At 42.4% G+C, this 18,951-nt stretch overlaps 1 protein-coding gene across 1 annotated transcript in view; it reads left to right on the top strand.

Annotated features, from left to right (window-relative positions):
- Nucleotides 1-459: 459 nt before the first annotated feature.
- The window catches only part of nos1apa (nitric oxide synthase 1 (neuronal) adaptor protein a), a 132,485-nt gene continuing 113,993 nt past the window's right edge, over nt 460-18,951 (top strand). Inside the window, exons 1-2 of the mRNA XM_053683487.1 lie at nt 460-1,122; nt 1,372-1,443. Coding sequence (XP_053539462.1) covers nt 1,018-1,122; nt 1,372-1,443 — 177 coding nt within the window. The 5' untranslated portion in view covers nt 460-1,017. The remainder of the gene's footprint in view (nt 1,123-1,371; nt 1,444-18,951) is intronic.

The raw sequence follows: 18,951 nt of genomic DNA, 5'->3' as shown, positions 1-18,951 counted from the left end.
GTGTGTGTGTGAGAGAGAAATAGAGAAACAGAGTGAGAGAGAGAAATAGGGAGATAAACAGAGTGAGTGTGTGTGAGAGAGAAATAGAGGGATATGCAGAGGGAGAGTGTGTGTGTGTGAGAGAGAGAGAAATGGAGAAACAGAGTGAGAGAGAGAAATAGAGAGATAAACAGAGTGTGTGTGTGTGTGTGTGAGAGAGAGAGAGGGAAAAATAGAGGGATACATGGAGAGAGAGAAATAGAGAAACAGAGTGAGAGTGCGTGCGAGAGAGAGATGCACCGAGTGTGTATAGTGAGTGAGAGAGGGAGAGAGAGGGAGGGAGTGTGTGTAAGAGAAAGTGTGTGTGTGTGTGTGTGTGTGAGAGAGAGAGAGAGAGAGAGAGAGAGAGAGAGAGAGAGAGAGGGAGTGTGCGTGCGAGAGAGTGAGAGAGAGAGAGAGAGTGCGAGAGAGAGAGAGGGAGGGAGTGTGTGTGCGAGAGAGAAAGAGAGAAAAAGAGAGAGAGAGGGGGGGGGAGAGAGTGTACGTGTGAGAGAGAAATACACAGTGTGTGCGTGTAAGAGAGAGATACATAGTGTGAGTGGTGAGAGAGAGAGAGAGAGAGAGCGAGAGCTTGCACTACTATGGCGCTCGCGCAGATTTGGCGGTGGGAAAGCGCGAGCACAATATTGGCACCGCTCTCGCGCCAGGTTTGTCAGGAACACGACAGCGGAAAGTCTTCTCTGTTTTTACTTTAAACCGGAAATAAGCGACAGCCGGTGAGACGTTGCAAGGCAAGAAGGGAAGGAAGGAAGCCGCTGAGTTCGGAGAAGGAACAGGAGAAAGAGGGATCGGTTACAAAGTTGCACTGACTGACGGTATAAAAAAAAAAAAAAAAAAAAAAAAAAAGCGTTGACACGATAATGGCAGAAAGAAACGCTACGGAGCGCGCGAGCTGAACCGTGCGCCTTTTCACGCGACCGCCTCGCGCTTTCGCTCGGTTTATTTCTTTACCGGTTCGGGTTTGTTCAACGCGCGACCATGCCTGCGAAGACCAAGTACAATTTAGTGGACGACGGACACGACTTGCGGATTCCTCTACACAACGAGGAGGCATTCCAGCACGGGATTCATTTCGAGGCGAAGGTGAGACTCGATGTTTGTTTGGAGCTTTAACAAACTTACCTTCTGTTTATTAACTTTATCAACTTGACACAAACAGGACCCGTTCTGTTCACGAGAAAACGGCACGAGAAGTTTTTCCAAGCCACTTGTTTTGTCTCCAACTAACGTCTCAATAAACAGAAATGTTTGTTTGTTTGTTTGTTTGTTTGTTTTTAATACGTTACATTGAATCATAAAGGTAAGTGTTTGTGTTTTGTTTTGTTTTGGCAGTACATTGGGAGCCTGGATGTCGCGCGACCCAACAGCCGTGTGGAAATAGTAGCTGCCATGAGACGGATCCGGGTAAGTTTCCAGCCTGGTGGAGGCATTTCCTGTTAATGGAGCCTCATCTCTGGAATATTACAGTGTCGAATGATTTATCAGACAAATCAGACAAATCCTAGACACCTTTCTCTCAAAACAAAACAAATCAGCTGGACAACTGAAAGCAACACAAGGTGCAGTGAGACCTGGCATGCTTGCTAGAGCTCAGTGTATGAAGACTGATTCATTGTTTATTAACTCCTCCTGCATGCATTCATTCATTCATTCATTCATTTGCCAAAACAGCTTCTCAATCAGTCCAAGCAAAGAGCTGTAACAGGATCGGACGATCGTTGTCCTGTACTCATCCCGGGACTCTTGCGCATACTGAACATCCTCTCAACGCACTTAGTACTAATCCCTCTCTCCAGAGCTTTCTGCACTCACGGCTCATTTTCCGCTCTTGTGGACGGTCCCATGGACCAAAAAAAAACAACAACCCCAACACAGTTCTCACTAATGCTTCAGTTAATAATCTGCAAATTTCTACCAAAAGAACTGCTGCTGTCATCGTCCAACTCATCCCAGGACTCTTATTCGCAATCTGCCAACATACTTAGTACTGTTTCCTTTTACTCTTCTACAGTAATGATTTATAATCAGCTGATTTAGAAGAGTGGGCACACGGTGGCTTAGTGGTTAGCACGTTCGCCTCACGGTCAGGGTTCGATTCCCACCGTGGCCCTGTGTGTGCAGAGTTTGCATGTTCTCCCCGTGCTGCAGGGGTTTCCTCTGGGTACTCCGGTTTCCTCCCCTAGTCCCCCATGATAGGCTGATTGGCGTGTCTAAAGTGTCCGTAGTGTATGGGTATGTGATTGTGCCCTGCGATGGATTGGCACCCCGTCCAGGGTGTACCCCGCCTTGTGCCCCATGCTCCCTGGGATAGGCTCCAGGTTTCCCCGTTACCCTGAGAAGGATAAGCGGTATAGAAAATGGATGGATGATTTAGAAGAGCGTTTCCCTTTTTGAGTCTGGTTCGTCTTTCTTCCTGATGTTTTCTCAGGGCGTTTTTTCCTGGATCAACGGGGGGATTTCAATGTTCAGAAAGTTTCCTGTGAAGCTGCTTTATGATGATGTCTGTTGTATTGTGTCAGAAACGTTGCCCTAATCCTAACGCCGCTTTCACATTAAAGGCACAAATACACTTCACGTTCACTACACGGACGTGTATACAAGAGCTGCTGCAAGAGTGGCACTGTTCACGTACGTACTAGCTTGCGTATTTTATGTGCATCTGGAGGATCGAAAGCGGGGGCCACTAGATGGCAGCGTCAAAGCTAAAACATCTGTCCGGTTTCCAAGTCAACCTGTTTAATTTGCACTTTAGAATTGAGTGCACTGCTATGGTAAACAGACTGAAACGCTCAGTTTCTCTTTAAAATCGTTTGCAGTCGGCGTGATTGTTGTCACGATCCCAAGTCAGAAACCCTCGACGTACATTCAGAAATATTTGCTGAGCTATCAGTAGGTTTTTAAACGTTAAAAAAAAAAAAAAAAAATGAGACGTGACGTTTGTGTTTAGTCAGTTGAAAATGCTTCGTATGGTGCTATATTGCTTCCACTATTTGTGTCGGTGTTGCAGCACATGTGCGTGTCGCGCTAATTTCTGTAGCACACCAATTGAGCACAGGATACGAAAGGCGGCCATCTTGCGTAGACTTTGGTTAACAGCAATTATAAATCAGCCTTTAGTTGCTGTGGTTGTGCACTGTCCAGCATTTAGTTCCGATGAGACATAGTTGTATAGCTTTGTAGGTGACCGCCCACTGTACTAGCTATCTGTACTAGTTATGTACACCAGAGGCAGCAGTGATCTTTGCTACTGCCTTCTCAAAGTCTTTGTAGATGTTTAATGTGAAATTCCATCCATCCATTTTCCATACTGCTTATCCTACACAGGGTCGTGGGGAGCAGGGGGACACCCTGGACTCTGGTGCCAACCCATCTCAGGGCACAATCGCACACACTATGGACAATTTGGACACGCCAATCAGCCTTCAGCGCATGTCTTTGGACTGGAGGAGGAAACTGGAGTACCCAGAGGAAACCCCCGAAGCACAGGGAGAACATGCAAACTCTAGTCAGACAAGGCAGATATCCTGAACACTAAGCCACTCCCTTCTCCACATGAAAAATTCGATGCCTTGTTTAAACAGTAAATGGGAACTAATTTGCAGAGAGGAACTAAAGTAGTGAGTGCGGAACTGAAGAGTCGACCACAAGCAGCATGTCTTGAGAACTTTCCACGAGGCAATTGTTTGGTTTTCCCACATCGTACCTAATTTGCATTGAATTGAGGAAATCTCAAAACAGCTGTCACTTGTCACGCTGTAGCGTTGTCATTCGCTGCTGAGACTGTAATCATGCATTATGGGACGTCGGGAGCACATTTAATCTTCTCTTCCATCATCTCGGACATGTCCACAACATGACCGAGCTCCCTAATTAGTACATTATATACCGAATAAGCCGTCGTATCAGACACGATTTCACCAATTCACCACAGCCGAGCGTGTGATATTTGAAAGGAAAACAGAAAGAGCCGTGACTAAGCCCAGTGGGGGGAAACAAAAATTCCCAGCGCTTATAAACTTGAGCTTACTCATCAGCTGAGTAACCGGGTAAAGTGTGTAGTGCCAGATGCTGGACGGAGAGTCGATGGTGTAGAGAATAACCTGTTGGACTGGTGCTGTCATTTTGAAATCCTTTCCTGCAGTGCAGTGCATGCTGTTTCTGCCAGTCTGTATCCTCATCCAAGCTGCTGCTATGAATTATTCATACAAATCTGAACGAGTGGACGTTTCATTTGAGCGACATTGTAAGTAAAGGTATGAATGATCACCAAGCTGCTAATATTAACCTCTAAACCGTTGAAGCGGGTTTATATCGACGACCTGATGAAGCGAGTTGCCTGATTAAGCTTTTGATTCCTCTTTGAGTGGATCAGTTTGTTGTAATTGATTCACTACGTGTGTATTCTCAATATATCACTACACTTTATACATCGTTCTCCTCTGTTGTGGCTGTTGTGCTGTAGCACATCCGTTTTCCAAGTCCACATTACTCTCAAAAACAATGACCCACGATGTAGATGTAGTTAATCTTTTGCTAAGTGTTTCAGTTGTGAGCAATGGAAGTGTTCTTTGTTTTTGCACCCCCATATGAGTCTCTCTCTCTCTCTCTCTCTCTCTCTCTCTCTCTCTCTCTCTTCCCAGAGTCACCATTCTAACTTTAAAAGCAACATCTTTACAGTAAAGCATTGTTCGACGGGGAGGTGTCAGGAATTCTGTGGCTGTAAAAGCTTTGTTTTTGCAGTGGCGTGGTTTCCATCACACCAGCACACATCGGGTGCAAATGATCCTATTAACCTTTTCAGCGTGTTGGACCCCCTGCCATGCAGTGGCAGCTGCTGGAGAAGGGCCAGGCGTATGTAGCACGCATTTAAAGAGGGCGAGTGTTTTTCCTCCGTGTTCCGCCGAGAGAAAGTTGTAAAAGCTCCAAATTAGGACACCTCTTAGACAGATGGTAATTGGTCAGCTCAAATGGCTTGGTAATACTGTGGGGGAGACGGGTTCTATGTAGAACCGAGGATATTGAGGATATTGAAAGATATAACAGGTTTTTTTTTTTTTTTTTTTTGCAACCTTAAGGAATTTTTGGGTTGTGTGGTGGTCTGGGAAAACCCTTCACACGGTGACCTTCTCTACGCGTATACTTCTGAAGATGTCGTGTTTTGTCCGGTTTTCGGGACGAAAATGTTTCTAGCAACACGATCAAAGTGTGACGTTCACCGAGTGAGTTAATCAGATGTATCTAGCAAGCTTTTAGGCCCTGTTCACATAACGTGCATCCCGGGTGAGACGTATATCCGTTCACACCTGGCATTACGAATGCATCTGCAGTGACCACTTGTGATTAGGGTTCATGCATCATTTCCGCTAGAGAAAGGCTGTCACACACAGTTATTATATCCCTTTTCCGCTGCATTTATTTTCAGGCAGAAATGTCCTGCGAATCCTATCTCATGTACCTGTATGGACTATTTCAAACATTTGAATCACGTGATCTGCTAATAAAACTTACAAATGAATGAGAGATGAGACAACATATGAAGCAATGAAAAGCAGATAAAGCTGCTTTAGTATCTCCGACTTTAGTGGTTAGCACGTTCGCCTCACACCTCCAGGGTCAGGGGTTCGATTCCCACCGTGGCCCTGTGTGTGCGGAGTTTGCGTGTTCTCCCCGTGTCGCGGGGGTCCAAAGACATGCATTGTAGGCTGATTGGCGTGTCCAAAGTGTCCGTAGTGAATGAACGTGTGTGTCAGTGTGTACGCGGCACCCCGTCCAGTGTGTGCCTTGTGCCCGATGCTCCCTGGGATCGGCTCCAGGTTCCCCGTGACCCTGAAAAGGATAAGCGGTATAGAAGATGGATGGATGGACTTTTCTGTCCAGGACACATTGAACCGCATTTACATTCATACTACCTCCAAATATGGTCATTCACATTACATTTCTATCATTTGGCAGATGCCCAGAGCGACTTACATTTATCTCATTTGTACAACTCGGCAGTAGAGGGTTAACCATAGCTATCTTAGCCATCTTTAGGCATGTCTGTTTTTATCACCACTTGCTAGATGTTAAAATGGCTTCTTACCCAGTTTGATCTTTGCTGAACTCATAGCCACGATTAAAAAGTAAATAAAACCTTTCCAGATTAATTTAGTTGGATACCTTTATGTTTTTCTAAAGCTTGAGGGAGTCAGCGTTCTAAGCTGTAAACCAAAATTGAGGCGGAAGTCAGTTTTTCATTTTGGCTTTCCGGAGCACTATCTGATGCGTTTTCCCAGACCACTACACACATCTCAAAATAATTATATAGATTCCTAAAGGGACTGGTTTACTGTTTACGATTTATGGAGCCCATGACTTGACTTCTTAAGTACACGTCTATTAAAATATATTGTGTAATGTCTAGTAGGCTTTGACTGATGCTCTTTGTAGAACATTTTGTGGCATCGATATAAAAAAAAATAAAAAATTCTAAAGAGGTTCTGCGTGAAGCTTTCTTCTAGAAAATGTAAGATTCTTCTGGAAAATCTGTGTTGCAAAGTACATGTAATATTTCATATAGTTGCTTATAGTACTATAGTACAAGAAGCTTTGGGCCAAGGGTTTTTCAGCTGGCACACCGAAGTCCGGATGCAGACTCAACAAAATATTACTGAGGATGAAACAGGGTGCTGAAAATATACTGTAGAAGAAGCGATCAATGAGTAGAAAAAAAAACTGGCTGTAGTTCAGTGCCGTAGTGACATGAATCTTTACAGCTTCTGTAGCACATCTTCAGTTGTGGTCAATCATATGCATTTATCTAAATGATTTAGCTGAAGGCAGCTTGTTGACAGAGGAAAGAGGTTTCACAGATGTGTGACCTGGTGTAATTAGTGAACTAATGAACGGGTTGTTCAAAAAAAGAGAGGAAGATATGTTCAAGTTCAGAATCTGGATGTAGTCAAAAGTGATGGTGTGAAGCACCAGTTCGAAGACGAAGCACACGTGCTTCAAACTGATGCTTCGTACGATAACAATCACCGATGGTTGTTTTATCTTAGCTCTTTATCCAGAGCTTTGTAACCAAGGAATTTGATTTAATACAGGTAGACCTTTACAGATTTAAGAGAAATAGGTGAAACTTGGCTGTACTTGCTGAATAGTATTTGTCGTCTCAAAACTGGACTATCGCAATGTACTTCTCCTGGGCCTCCCAGCCAGCTCCATCAAACCCCTTCAGATGATTCAGAATGAAGCAGCATGCCTCGTCTTCACCCAGCCCAGAAGAACCCATGTCACACCCCTTTTCATCTCCCTCCACTGGTTTCAAGGCCTTCATGCTCACGTACAAGACCTCGTCTGGAACAGCACCTCCCTACTTCAACACTCTCCTTGAGGGTTATGTTCCCTCACGAAACCTGCGATTAGTTAACAATCAACGCCTGGTAGTGCCTACTCAGCGAGGCACAAAGTCCCTTTCCAGAAGCTTCAAATTCAGCATCCTTCAATGGTGGAATGAACTTCCAACCTCAATCCGGACAGCAGAGTCTGTCACTATCTTCAAAGAACGGCTGAAGACCCACCTCTTCCATGAACACTTAACTAAACCCTAACTTGCCCCCCCCCCCCCCCATTACTTGCCTGTTCACACCTGGACGTTTTTTTCATTTAATGGTCCCTTTAACGCCTCATGTCTAAATCAACAGACTTGATTCAATCAATAGCCTTGCTGTTTTTACAGTGTAGTGTGCCCATCACTTTACTGCAGACCCACGTGTACCACAGGTTGAGCGCCCTCTGCTGGCCTCACTAATACCACTTTCAGCAGCAACCTTACTTTTCCTCAGACGGTCTCCGATCCAGGTGCTGGCCAGACTCAACCCTGCTTAGCTTCAGTGTAAAACCAAGCCAGAACTGCAGGGTGATATGGCTTTGGCGAAAAAATGACGTAAAAACCACGACTTGTTGGCGCTCGAGCACAAAACTCTTGCCAAGCACACATCGATACCTGAAGAAGACGACAATACTATACAAAATAGCATTTTGTTGCTTTGACCCTTCCCTGCAAATGTTTCACATCTCTGCTCAACGATAATCCGCTGATTGATAGTCCGTTGTATTTATTGTATACCTTGCATATATATCATATTCAACACTTCATCAATTTGCAGGAACATTAACATTTTTGGGCACAACAAGAGTTGCCTTATATCCAGAACCGGAAAGTTGTGCAGCGCCACCTTGTGTACACTTTTCAAAACGCGCCATCTACTGTCAGGGCGCTGCTCTTTGCATAGGAAGGATTCTTTCTTTTATTCAATTTTATATAATATCTTGGACTTGTAGTGTTAAACTGAAGCAGCTGGTGTAGCCTCAGAATGAACTTTCCATCTAGACGGGCCTTGTGTGTTGAGACTGTACGTGGAGAATTTCATTTAAAAAACTGCCGGCAGAGCAGACTATAAAAATCAACATGATTACAGAAGCAAAGCAAAAAAAACCCCAAAAAACCATGCATTTGTCTTGTTCTCTGGTTCATTTCTCTTTGCAGAAGCTCAATGAGCTGAGATCCTTTATGGCTTAAAGGATTCATTTCTTGCTAATCTAACATTGCTTTGTTAATTGCCACCAATTTTCTGAAACCGTTGAAGAGATAACGGGGAAGAATACACTAATTGGGTAAATTTCAATGAGCTCTCTGATCAGAAATCTTTTCCCCCATAATAATGTCAGCAGGCAGTAGAATGAGAGGAACACAGATACCCATCATGCATAATTAAATATTGGATCTGAAAGCCTAAATGCCCTGCAGATATCTCTGTATAGGAAACGTGTATAAGTCTGTTGGGAAATTAGAGCCTTGAAGAGAAACAATGACTGGCTGTTTTCATTACACCGCCTTGCTGGTTACATCACGCCATCTTACCGGATTGCCTACATGGGCAGCTACTATCATACTAAACAAGTAAAGTTTTTGTTTTTCTCAGTGTATTGATTAGAACCCAACCTGGTAGATGAAATGGATGTGTAAGGAATCAAACCCTACAGGTTGTGCTGGATTAGGGAAATAACCAGTGACGGGGTGGTGTGACGCATCACTGGCCGCCCAGTGAGATCCGCGCCGAAGTTACATAAAACCACGTCGTGGTGGCGCCGAAGCACAAAACGTACGTCTTGCCACCCACACGTCGATACCCGAAGAAGAAGATGCAAGCAAGAAGAAAGAGGAATGTTGAGCTGCTGGTGTCTTTGGTGTCTGAACACCAATAACTTTATGATAAACGCCACAGCGGCTTCAAAAATATCGCTAAGCGGGAGTTGTTGTGGCAAGGAGTTGCCGATCAAATAGGATTCGATGGTGAGTTTCATTTGAATTTTTAAAAAGAAAAAAATTTCTGTAGATAGGCTTGTAGCTTTTTTTTTCGCAAACTTTTAACCGTCTCAAAAAAAAAAGCGCGTCGAAAAACGGAGCGTTTAACACGCTGAAAAAAAACGTCCCGGTGTGAACAGGCCTTTAGGTTGTCTAACTCCTTCACTACTTTGTTACTTAGGCTTATCTTTTACACTTTTATACCTATGTTATACCTCCCTCCTGTACTTTTTCTTTCCTTGGATCTTTTTTTCTGAGAGCTGAGCATTAAGCATAGCACCGAAACTGCATGGTTTTGACATGCACCATTGTTCTTGGATCCTTTGGAATTCCTGTGTCTGGGATTGTTCATTTTTTGATGGTAAAGAAAACATTCACCCTCCGCCGAGGATTATTAACATCATGTTTATTTACTTGTCTGCTTTGAATAGAGTTGTTTTTTTTATTTTATTTGCAATGATTGCTTTTTCTCACTTTCTTTATCTACTACCGTGGGTGATCGAATATCATAAATATGTCCACAGAGCCAATATTTTTATCATCGTCACTTCAAGTACAAGTTGAAGTGTACTGAAAACCTGTTGGCTGTGGAATCCTTTGTTATAACCACATTCTACTGTTAACGCTAATATGTTTGTAACTTTATCATACACAATGGCTGTCTAGTGCACGCTAGATCATGGCATTGATGACCAGATGGTAAGCAAACAACTATGTTTTTTTGGTTAAGTAGCAATACGTACCGCCATGCTAATTATTTTTTATTTATGTATTTATTCATTCAATTTGGAACTCTCTCTTTCCCCAGATTTGTCCCCAGGGATCAATAAAGTCAGTCTATCCATCCAGTAAATGGCGTACTTATATAGCGCTTTACACCGTGTCTCATTCGGCCATTCACACACACACTCACACACCAGCGGTAGCAGAGCTGCCATGCAAAGCGCTAACTTGCCATCGGGAGCAACTTGGGGTTCAGTGTCTTTCCCAAGGACGCTTCGGAATGTGGAGTCACGTGGGCCGGAAATCGAACCGCCAACCCTACGATTAGTGGACAACCCGCTCTACCACCTGAGTCACAGCCGCCCATAACAACAACACGATCAATACTGACAATCAGTGCGTTTACATGGACAACAATAATCTGATATTAACCCGATTAAGACGATACTCTGATTTAGAAACTAGCATGTAAACAGCGAATATTGATGACCTTTATCCGACTAAAGTCATACTCGAAGTAAACACAAATCGAATTAAGACTTGTGGAGTATTCCTGTTTTACTCGCATTATATACCTTAATCACATTATTAACGTCGTGTGGGAGTTTTCACCGCGTTTTGCGACAGGACACGTACACACACGGCAGCGCTCAACCGTGTCACAGCAAACAAGAGACCACGGCTGCGTCCGAAACCGCGTACTTACCTAATATATAGTAGGTGAGATGCATGTATTTTGGCTACTATATAGTAGGTACGCGGTTTGGGACGCAGCCCACGGCTTCAAGCGGTCGTCTATTTGCAGGTATAGCATGACAAATAATTAACCGCACTTGAAGCGTTTGTAAAAATTAAAAATAAAAACACCCAAAACTGTACACGGTATCATAACGAAGACGAACTGTTTGTCGATACGTGAAATTCTGGAGGGACGTCGGACGGCGTGGCGCGGTGACGTAATGACGTGTGCTGTTAATCGATCTATGTTCTGTAACACGTAAAACAGGAACATGAAAGGAGTATTCTGAAAATAACTCACGTAAACACCTTAATCAGAATATTGTCTTATTCAGAATAAGGTCAATAATAAGATTACTGCTGTTCATGTAAACGTAGTCAGTGAGATTTGTGGAAAAATCATTCCCAAAAAGAACAATTCAATGTTTTTTTGCTTGTGTTTTGTTTGTTTCCGTTTGATCGATACCACACTAGTGTCAAACTGATATTTTTAGACTAGGTTATCATACCGTGAACATTTCAAACTAGTCCTGCCATCTCTATTGACTGTACTTCATCAACGGAAGCTCGGAAGAATGTGCATTCAATGACCAGCGTCTCAAATTACCGTTCATTGTTCTCTTTCTATCCGAGTCAGTTTCAGACCCTAAATCTTAGCACCACTGTTAGCCATGACTGACTCACCTCATGAGATGAGATCAGCAGTGTGAAAAGACCTCGCAAGGGGATGAGTCAGAACTGCCACAAAAGTCTGAAACACTTTTTTTTTTCTTTCTTTCTTCCTTTCTTTCTTTCTTTTTTTTTTTTTTTAAATATAAACTAGCTGTGCTATTTTAACTGCATGTCTACAAGTGATTCCTGTGGCAAGACTCGGTCCATATGTGGTGAACCGGAGAACGTGTTCACATCCAGAAACGTGGAATTAAACATTTCAGCAGAAATTGACCTCAATTTCACTCCCAGCATGGGGTCATCTGTTTTAGTTCTGGGAATTGCAAGGCATCTGATGAACCAATTGAATTTCACTTTAAAGTGCCACAGTGTGATTGTGAAGCAGTTATTTTTGCGTCTTGATTTAATTTCAACAGTATAATTTTCCTCCAGTGTGATTCATATAAAATATCATGTAGAATTCTTGTTTTTTTCCCCCCACAGAAATCTGTTATGTTAAATGTTTTTTTTAAGTTCAAATGAACCTATCCATATACCTGTGCATCATATATGTGGACCATGATATAGATCAGACTTCACTAAGCAAAGTAAATGAAGATGCTAGTAGGCTACATCGAGTGGACACTTAGATAAGTCAGATATGTGTGGTATAAATATTATAACCACCCTATTTTTACCTAAAGTCTGTTTCTAAAATATATTCTATTTCACTCTTTATTCCATTTCATCCTGTTCCCATGGACTCTGTTCCATTGTATCCCAATGTATTCAATTCCTGTTAAAAAGCATATGGACTCTTCTAAGCCCCCCTCTCTTGAGGAGAGTTTGGTATGTTCTGAAACTTTCTGTGAAACTGGGATTACATTACATTACATTACATTTATGGCATTTGGTAGACGCCCTTATCCAGAGCGACTTATCTCATTTATACAACTGAGCAGCTGAGGGTTAAAGGCCTTGCTCAAGGGCCCAACAGTGGCAGCTTGGCAGTGCTGGGATTTGAATTCCTGATCTTCTGATCAGTAACCCAGAGCCTTTAACCACTAGACCACCACTACCCAGGTAACTGTGTAAATAACTGTTTCAGAGGAGGAAACTGCTGGAATTGGTGTGTCTGTGTTGGAGATGTGTCTATCTGTAGATTAGTTTAGTTTAGTAACTTCCAGTTTCGTTTCGTCCGTCGTACACACACACACGCACGCACACACTTATACCTCTTTGCACAATAAAGAACCTTAAATGGAACTATCAGAGTGTGACGTCACTGCTCTGACCGGACAAGACCGTAGCCTTTCAACAAATCCGAAACAGCGGTATATTTGAGACAAGTTCCATCCTATTTCATTCCGTTCTATTCCATACTATTTCACTCTGGAGCAGTGTAGTGAATCTGGAATGGAGTGAAATGGAATCCGGGTGAATATATTAATATATACTAGAATGGGAGTTTTGCCTCGGATACTAACGAGCTCTGTTGGATTCCTCATCCGCTCGTCGTGTGTGGAGTGAAAGCGTTTTTTTTTTGGTTTTTTTTTTTTTCTTTTTCCTCTGAGCTCTCAGGTTAATGTGTAGCTCCGTTCCCGGATTTAACTCCCGAGAGAAAACGCTGAAGCTTTGTCCATGAATTAGGAGAAGTGTCACTGAATGCAGTGAAGACTGTGGAAATGAGGAATGTCATGCTCATGTGTAATGAGTGTATTTCTCCATATCTGACCTGGTATTTACCTTTACTTCTCGCCTCAGAGAGGATTTTTAGGATTTGGGAGGCTGGAATTTTCTCTTTCTTTCTTTGCTTTAGCGGCTCCATTGGTTTACATATTCTGTCTTTTTTTTTCCCCGTTGCTCTGTCTGTCTTTTTTTCCCTTCCTCTGTCTGTTTCTTTCCTGTTTCCCTCTTTCACCCTGCTCCTTCACTCTCTTCTCTGCACATGTACACGTGTACGTATACACACACAAGCGCGCACACACACACACACACACGCACATGCACACACATCTTCTCATTTATTCTTACTGTGAACTGAATAACAAAGCCAAGGGATAGTCCAGCCACTTCCCCGCTTAGCCATAGTAACTGAGATCTCCCAGCTCCTAAATGTGATTAGCCTAAGTTCTCAGTTTTCTCACGTCGGTCAGCTGTTGAAAAGTCTCACTCAGTGCATGGGCTCTGTTTCCAGCTTATCCCTCCATGAAGACTAGGTTTTAATCTGATTCTCCATTTTAATTAATGTCTGCAGTCCTTAGAATTAAAGCTCACTCCCTGTGATCTTGTTTCTCCCGTGGGATCATTAAATAACCCAGAGATAAATATCCAGGAAGCAGACCCTGCGGCCCACACACATTTTCTCCTTAACGTTAATAATCAATCAGCCCTGACCAATTGGAAAGAAAAAAAAAAACAAAACCTAACGTTACTTTCCAGTCTGGTGAAACTGGGTGTCTGCTTCGATACCACAGCGCTTTTGAATTCTCAATTCTGATTGGTCAGAAGAAGGCGGTGATTCATTTTCTGTAACAGTAGTTCCAGCCGTCTTTCAAACGATGGGTTATATTAGTCTTCTTGTTCCTATAGTAACACCTCATTCACTGGCACTTCTATGGTGAATACTACGCATAATCGAAGCGTATTAATAAATGTGTCGTTACTTAACAAAGGAAATCCCGTGCTCTTTCATATGGTGCAGGTTTCTTTTAGGAGATATTGATTTATCACGGGAGGAAGGAGTCACAAGTGTCAGTGCTTTGTAATGGTCAGTATGTTGTAGGTTTTTTTGCCACAGGAACGTTTTTATGCTTTTCACTTTCTGTTTTTGTTAGCACGTTCGCCTCACACCTCCAGGGTCGGGGGTTCGATTCCCACCGTAGCCCTGTGTGTGCGGAGTTCTCCCCGTGTTGCGGGGGTTTCCTCCGGGTACTCCGGTTTCCTCCCCCAGTCCAAAGACATGCATGGTAGGCTGATTGGCGTGTCTAAAGTGTCCATAATGTATGAATGTGTATGTGATTGTGTGTCCTGCGATGGATTGGCACCCTGTCCAGGGTTTACCCCACCTTGTGCCCGATGCTCCCTGGGATAGGCTCCAGGTTTCCCAGTGACCCTGAAAAGGATAAAGCGGTATAGAAGATGGATGGATGGATGGATGGATGGACTTTCTCTTTTTACCATGACAAATTGCTTTATTATTATTATTATTATTATTATTATTATTATTATTAACTTTATGAAAGAGAAAAAAAAAGAGGCTGGTGAGGGAATGACTGTGTATATTTGCTATAATTTAAGTGATAACAGAACTGACTTGTCTCATGGACAGTCCACAACATTGTAGGTAGCTACAGACTGATTTTAAAAAAAGCATGAGATGTCATTCGTTATGTGCAGGAAAATAATCCACTTCATATGACTGCTTTGCATCAACCTGCATTTCATGACCACGTTGATGATTTTTCTATTACAGCACGCCCCAAGTGTTTTATTCCTCACGTATCACGCCTGGGATTTCTTCATCTGCTTCCTCCTGCAGTCTGTCCGATTCCGTTTCTGTCTGTTTAAACGAACATGAGCTGATTTGTCTTTCTGCTCTTTATTAATGTTTCAAGCTGTTTGAAGGCCATGGGCCTCAATGTCAATTTCCTCTTCTTCTCATAAGACCTTTATCTGACTTTCTCATTTTCTGTCCACGCTTGAAACTAAACTAGCGTCTGATTAGTTTCGGGATGACATTTTCATACCACATCATTACTATGATTTAAACCTGCTGTCTAATTTTCTCTTCCTTCTTTTTTTTCCAGTGCACTCTTATTATAAGTGAGGCATTTATTCTATATTTCTCATCACCTATTAATCTACGAATGAATAAATGCATAAATCAGTGTCAGAAGGTCCAGCTATCGAGATACATTTTTAATCTTGCCGTTGGGTTTGATGCAGGTGGGAAAAACCGAGGCAGCAAAAGCTAGTCACGTGCACCAATGGCGGTGCTTGTTGTGTAACGTCAATCGGTTGTACACCTGAATGAATGAAATTGATGCCATGTTTGATTACTTTCCTATAACAGCATGCTCCGTTGTTTTATTACTTATATGAATAAGTATTTTCTGTGCACGTTTGTACTGTGAGAAATTCAGCTGCTAGTATTAATTAATTAATTTGATTATTTTGTTCCAGTGCTTGCTGTTTATTTTTTATTTTATTTTTTTCTTTTTTATAAAAAGTTTTGGAGAGCAAGATTCATCATCCTGTAGTGGCCAGAAAGAGCTGTCGTGTGATTCAGAGTTACAGTGATGTTCCCAGAGCTGTGATTTATATCTGCAGCAAGGTCTTCTTTTCTCCCGCTCACGGCCAGACTCGGGCTCTGTTTGCTACATGGAACGAGCCGTTAGGACTCTGCACTGTTATTTTGCCAACGCTATAAAGCCATCAGCTGTCTAGAACTGTAGTTAGCATCACTATGTTCATCCCGGCGTTCCTGTAGAATGCGCTCTGCAGCGTTTTTATCGTACCATAGCTCCGTCGACTCCTCACGTCTGATCAGCCGCTTCACTTTCGACGACAGCAGCTCTGAACGCTGCAGATGTGAATGGAGTCTGAATGAAAAGCCGAATCAAATGTGCTGCTATTTAACAAAGAAAAAACTTTCCGTAGATACGTTCCGTGTTTATGGAAGGAGTCTCCAGTTGCAGCACTTTAACTGTCAGTACGGTTTCTGAAACTCTGAGGTGGTGTGCACTTTTCGTTGTCCTGGTAACGTGAAAAGCCGCTGTGTTTCTCTGCTACAGCGCGGAACGAATGATTGCTAGAAAATGGCCTTCCAGCTGAAGGCTTGTAACGATTTAAACACACTAAAGTGGATGTCAACCAGTCAGTGTGATGTTTTATAACTAGTTCAGCATGCAGACGTGGTATTTCAGGCGCAATTTATAACAATATTTGACCCATCAGTGCTTCGCTTTGAAATGCACGTTTGCTGTTGAGTTCTAGCAGAGCTTTACCTGACTAGATGCAATTAATTTTCATTTCTGTATTTATTTATTTATTTTTCCCAAATAATTGCTATGCTGGACTTCTGTGTTTTGCCGTTTTCTTATGTGTTTTTATATATCAGACCGAGCCTGTTCATAAATACACAGTTTTTTTTTTAAATCTAGATTTAAAGGTACTGGTCATTTTGGTTCTAAAATTGACGAACACTTAGCACGGCAAATTCGGTTGTTAATAAATAATATTCAAAAGCCAACCGTGGGTTTTGTTGTTGTTGTTTTCGTATTTGCTGAAGTGTGACATCAGACATTTTTCACGTAATTTCGGTTAGTTTCCCAGTGCAGTGATTTTGCAGAGTTGCTTCTTCGGTTAGGAATTTGATGCACACCGGTCTGCTTTGATGCACGCTTCTTATTGCTTCTCATTAAGCTTGTCGATTGTACAGTGCATGTTTATTAGACAGCGGCTAGAATGCTATAATAGTGTACCGATTTCTGATCATTTCTGATGTTTCTCCATGCGATCATTCTCTGCTGCTGGCAACCACAGTGCGTTCAAATGTTATCAGAGCAGAAAAGTCCTATTTCGAAAATGAAAAGAACTTGATCTCGGTGTTAGAAGCGCTCAGATCATTCCATGTCATTTCGGTTCGGGCAGTTCACACCACTAGTGATCTGAATTGGGATGTTTTTTTGTCCGGTCAAATGGACCCAACTAAAGAAAGTGTTTTCCAAGTCCGCTGTAAGCAGGGTAGATTTGTAAGAGTGTGTAAACTACCTTTCACAGCTTCCCAGAGCGTTTTCTTTTTTTCTTTTTTTACATCTCTGCGCTTCCCATTAAACATTTAATATCACGTTGTTTTCTAAACTTTAATTGATATCGAGAGACGTGCTTCTGTAGATACACAACGAGAGAAGCTAAGTCATACATCTTATGTCGGAGGAATATCCGGCGTAAAGGATTTTCTCTGCATCTGAATGATTCAGTCTTGTCTTGACCGAGTGCTTTATTTATTTATTTAATCCTTTGAATGCCTGAAGCAAATTTTGCTCTACAACGATGCCCGAAGAGAATTGGCTCGTTTTTGAAAAGCAAGAGCCCTGTTCCGAAGTTTCGCCTCCGAAGTTTCGCCGTGCCACTGCTGGCGGTGTAAAAACTGAGCCGGCGAAGCCACGCACTTCAAATCAAGCAGCCATGTCAAGTGCGAGTCCCCAAGAGAGTTCAAGCATAGCTATTACTCAGGAAAGAGCTGTAATACAGCCATTACGTCTGTCTTTGAGCTGCCCTGGGGTCTGCAGGAAATAACACGAGAGTTAGGGTTTGGGTACAAATTGATTTTTTTCGTTTCATGGTGCTGCACATGAGAAGTACCGACACACGCGCTTAAGCCACCAGCTTGTTTTAGGGAAGGGCGTGAGTGTGACTGAGCCGTGTGCGAGTCTGTCAGGGCTCCCGCAGACTTGAATAATGTTTAAGGATGACTGTTATCATCATGTCAATGTTGTTTTGCAAAGAACAGGAAGATTGGTTTTCTCTGATTCATACCATGTATGTTTTTGTGGTTTAAATGAAATGTAAGATAATATTGTGGTCGTTATGCATGAGAGAGAGAGGTTTCGGTATCAGTTAGTGATGCTGAAGGAGAATGAAAGTTGCCAGATGAAACCGAAATTTAGGACTGATCTAAAAAAAAAAAAAACGGAAAAAAACCCAAGTGGGGGTTAATGACTCGGTGGTTAAGGCTTTGAGCTATTGATCAAAAGGCTGTTCGCGCAAATCTCAGCACCTTGACACAGTTGAGTCCTTGAGCAAGAAGACTTAACTCACGACTGCTCACTTGTATCCCGTATCAGTTGTCACAATTAGAATTGATAGCAGATGTCACTTTGGATAAAAGTGCCAGTCTAATAAATGCAGGATCTCCTTGCATAAATTTTTAAATAATTTTGCTTTAAAAATAGCTGAGAACGGATTCTTAAAAAACAAATTAATTCATGCTTCATTTGAAAGCGAATGTTTTTTTTCTGCCAAATTTCTAGGCATTTTTACTTTCTCAGACTGAAATTGTTGGTGGCAGGAATTTTAGTGCATCTCTAAGTTTCAGTATATTTCTCTCCATAGTCTACCAAATCACATACGTTGACAAGAAAATGGAGGAAAACGAGAGATCTGTTATATTATCCGACGCTAAATGAAACGGATCTGTTTATACAAATGGCAAGCACCATTAACGTGACATTTTGGTCAAAACTTGGAAGGAAGCTGGTATTGAAACCACTGAAACAGCTCAGGATTAACCCGATAAGCTTAACGCTTATTACTTGGGATTATAATTCAGTAATAACAAGGAATTATTCCGTGACGGCAGAGATTCTAACAGGACGGCGCATGTATTTATGTATGAGCGTGAGGAACCACCACTTCACATATCATCTGTATCGTATATCATACAA

This window comes from Ictalurus punctatus, chromosome 11, assembly GCF_001660625.3.
Source record: "Ictalurus punctatus breed USDA103 chromosome 11, Coco_2.0, whole genome shotgun sequence".
In the NCBI taxonomy this organism is placed as follows: Eukaryota; Metazoa; Chordata; class Actinopteri; order Siluriformes; family Ictaluridae; genus Ictalurus; species Ictalurus punctatus.
Note: the sequence above shows the minus strand (reverse complement) of the source record. Positions and strands in the feature narration are given on the sequence as shown.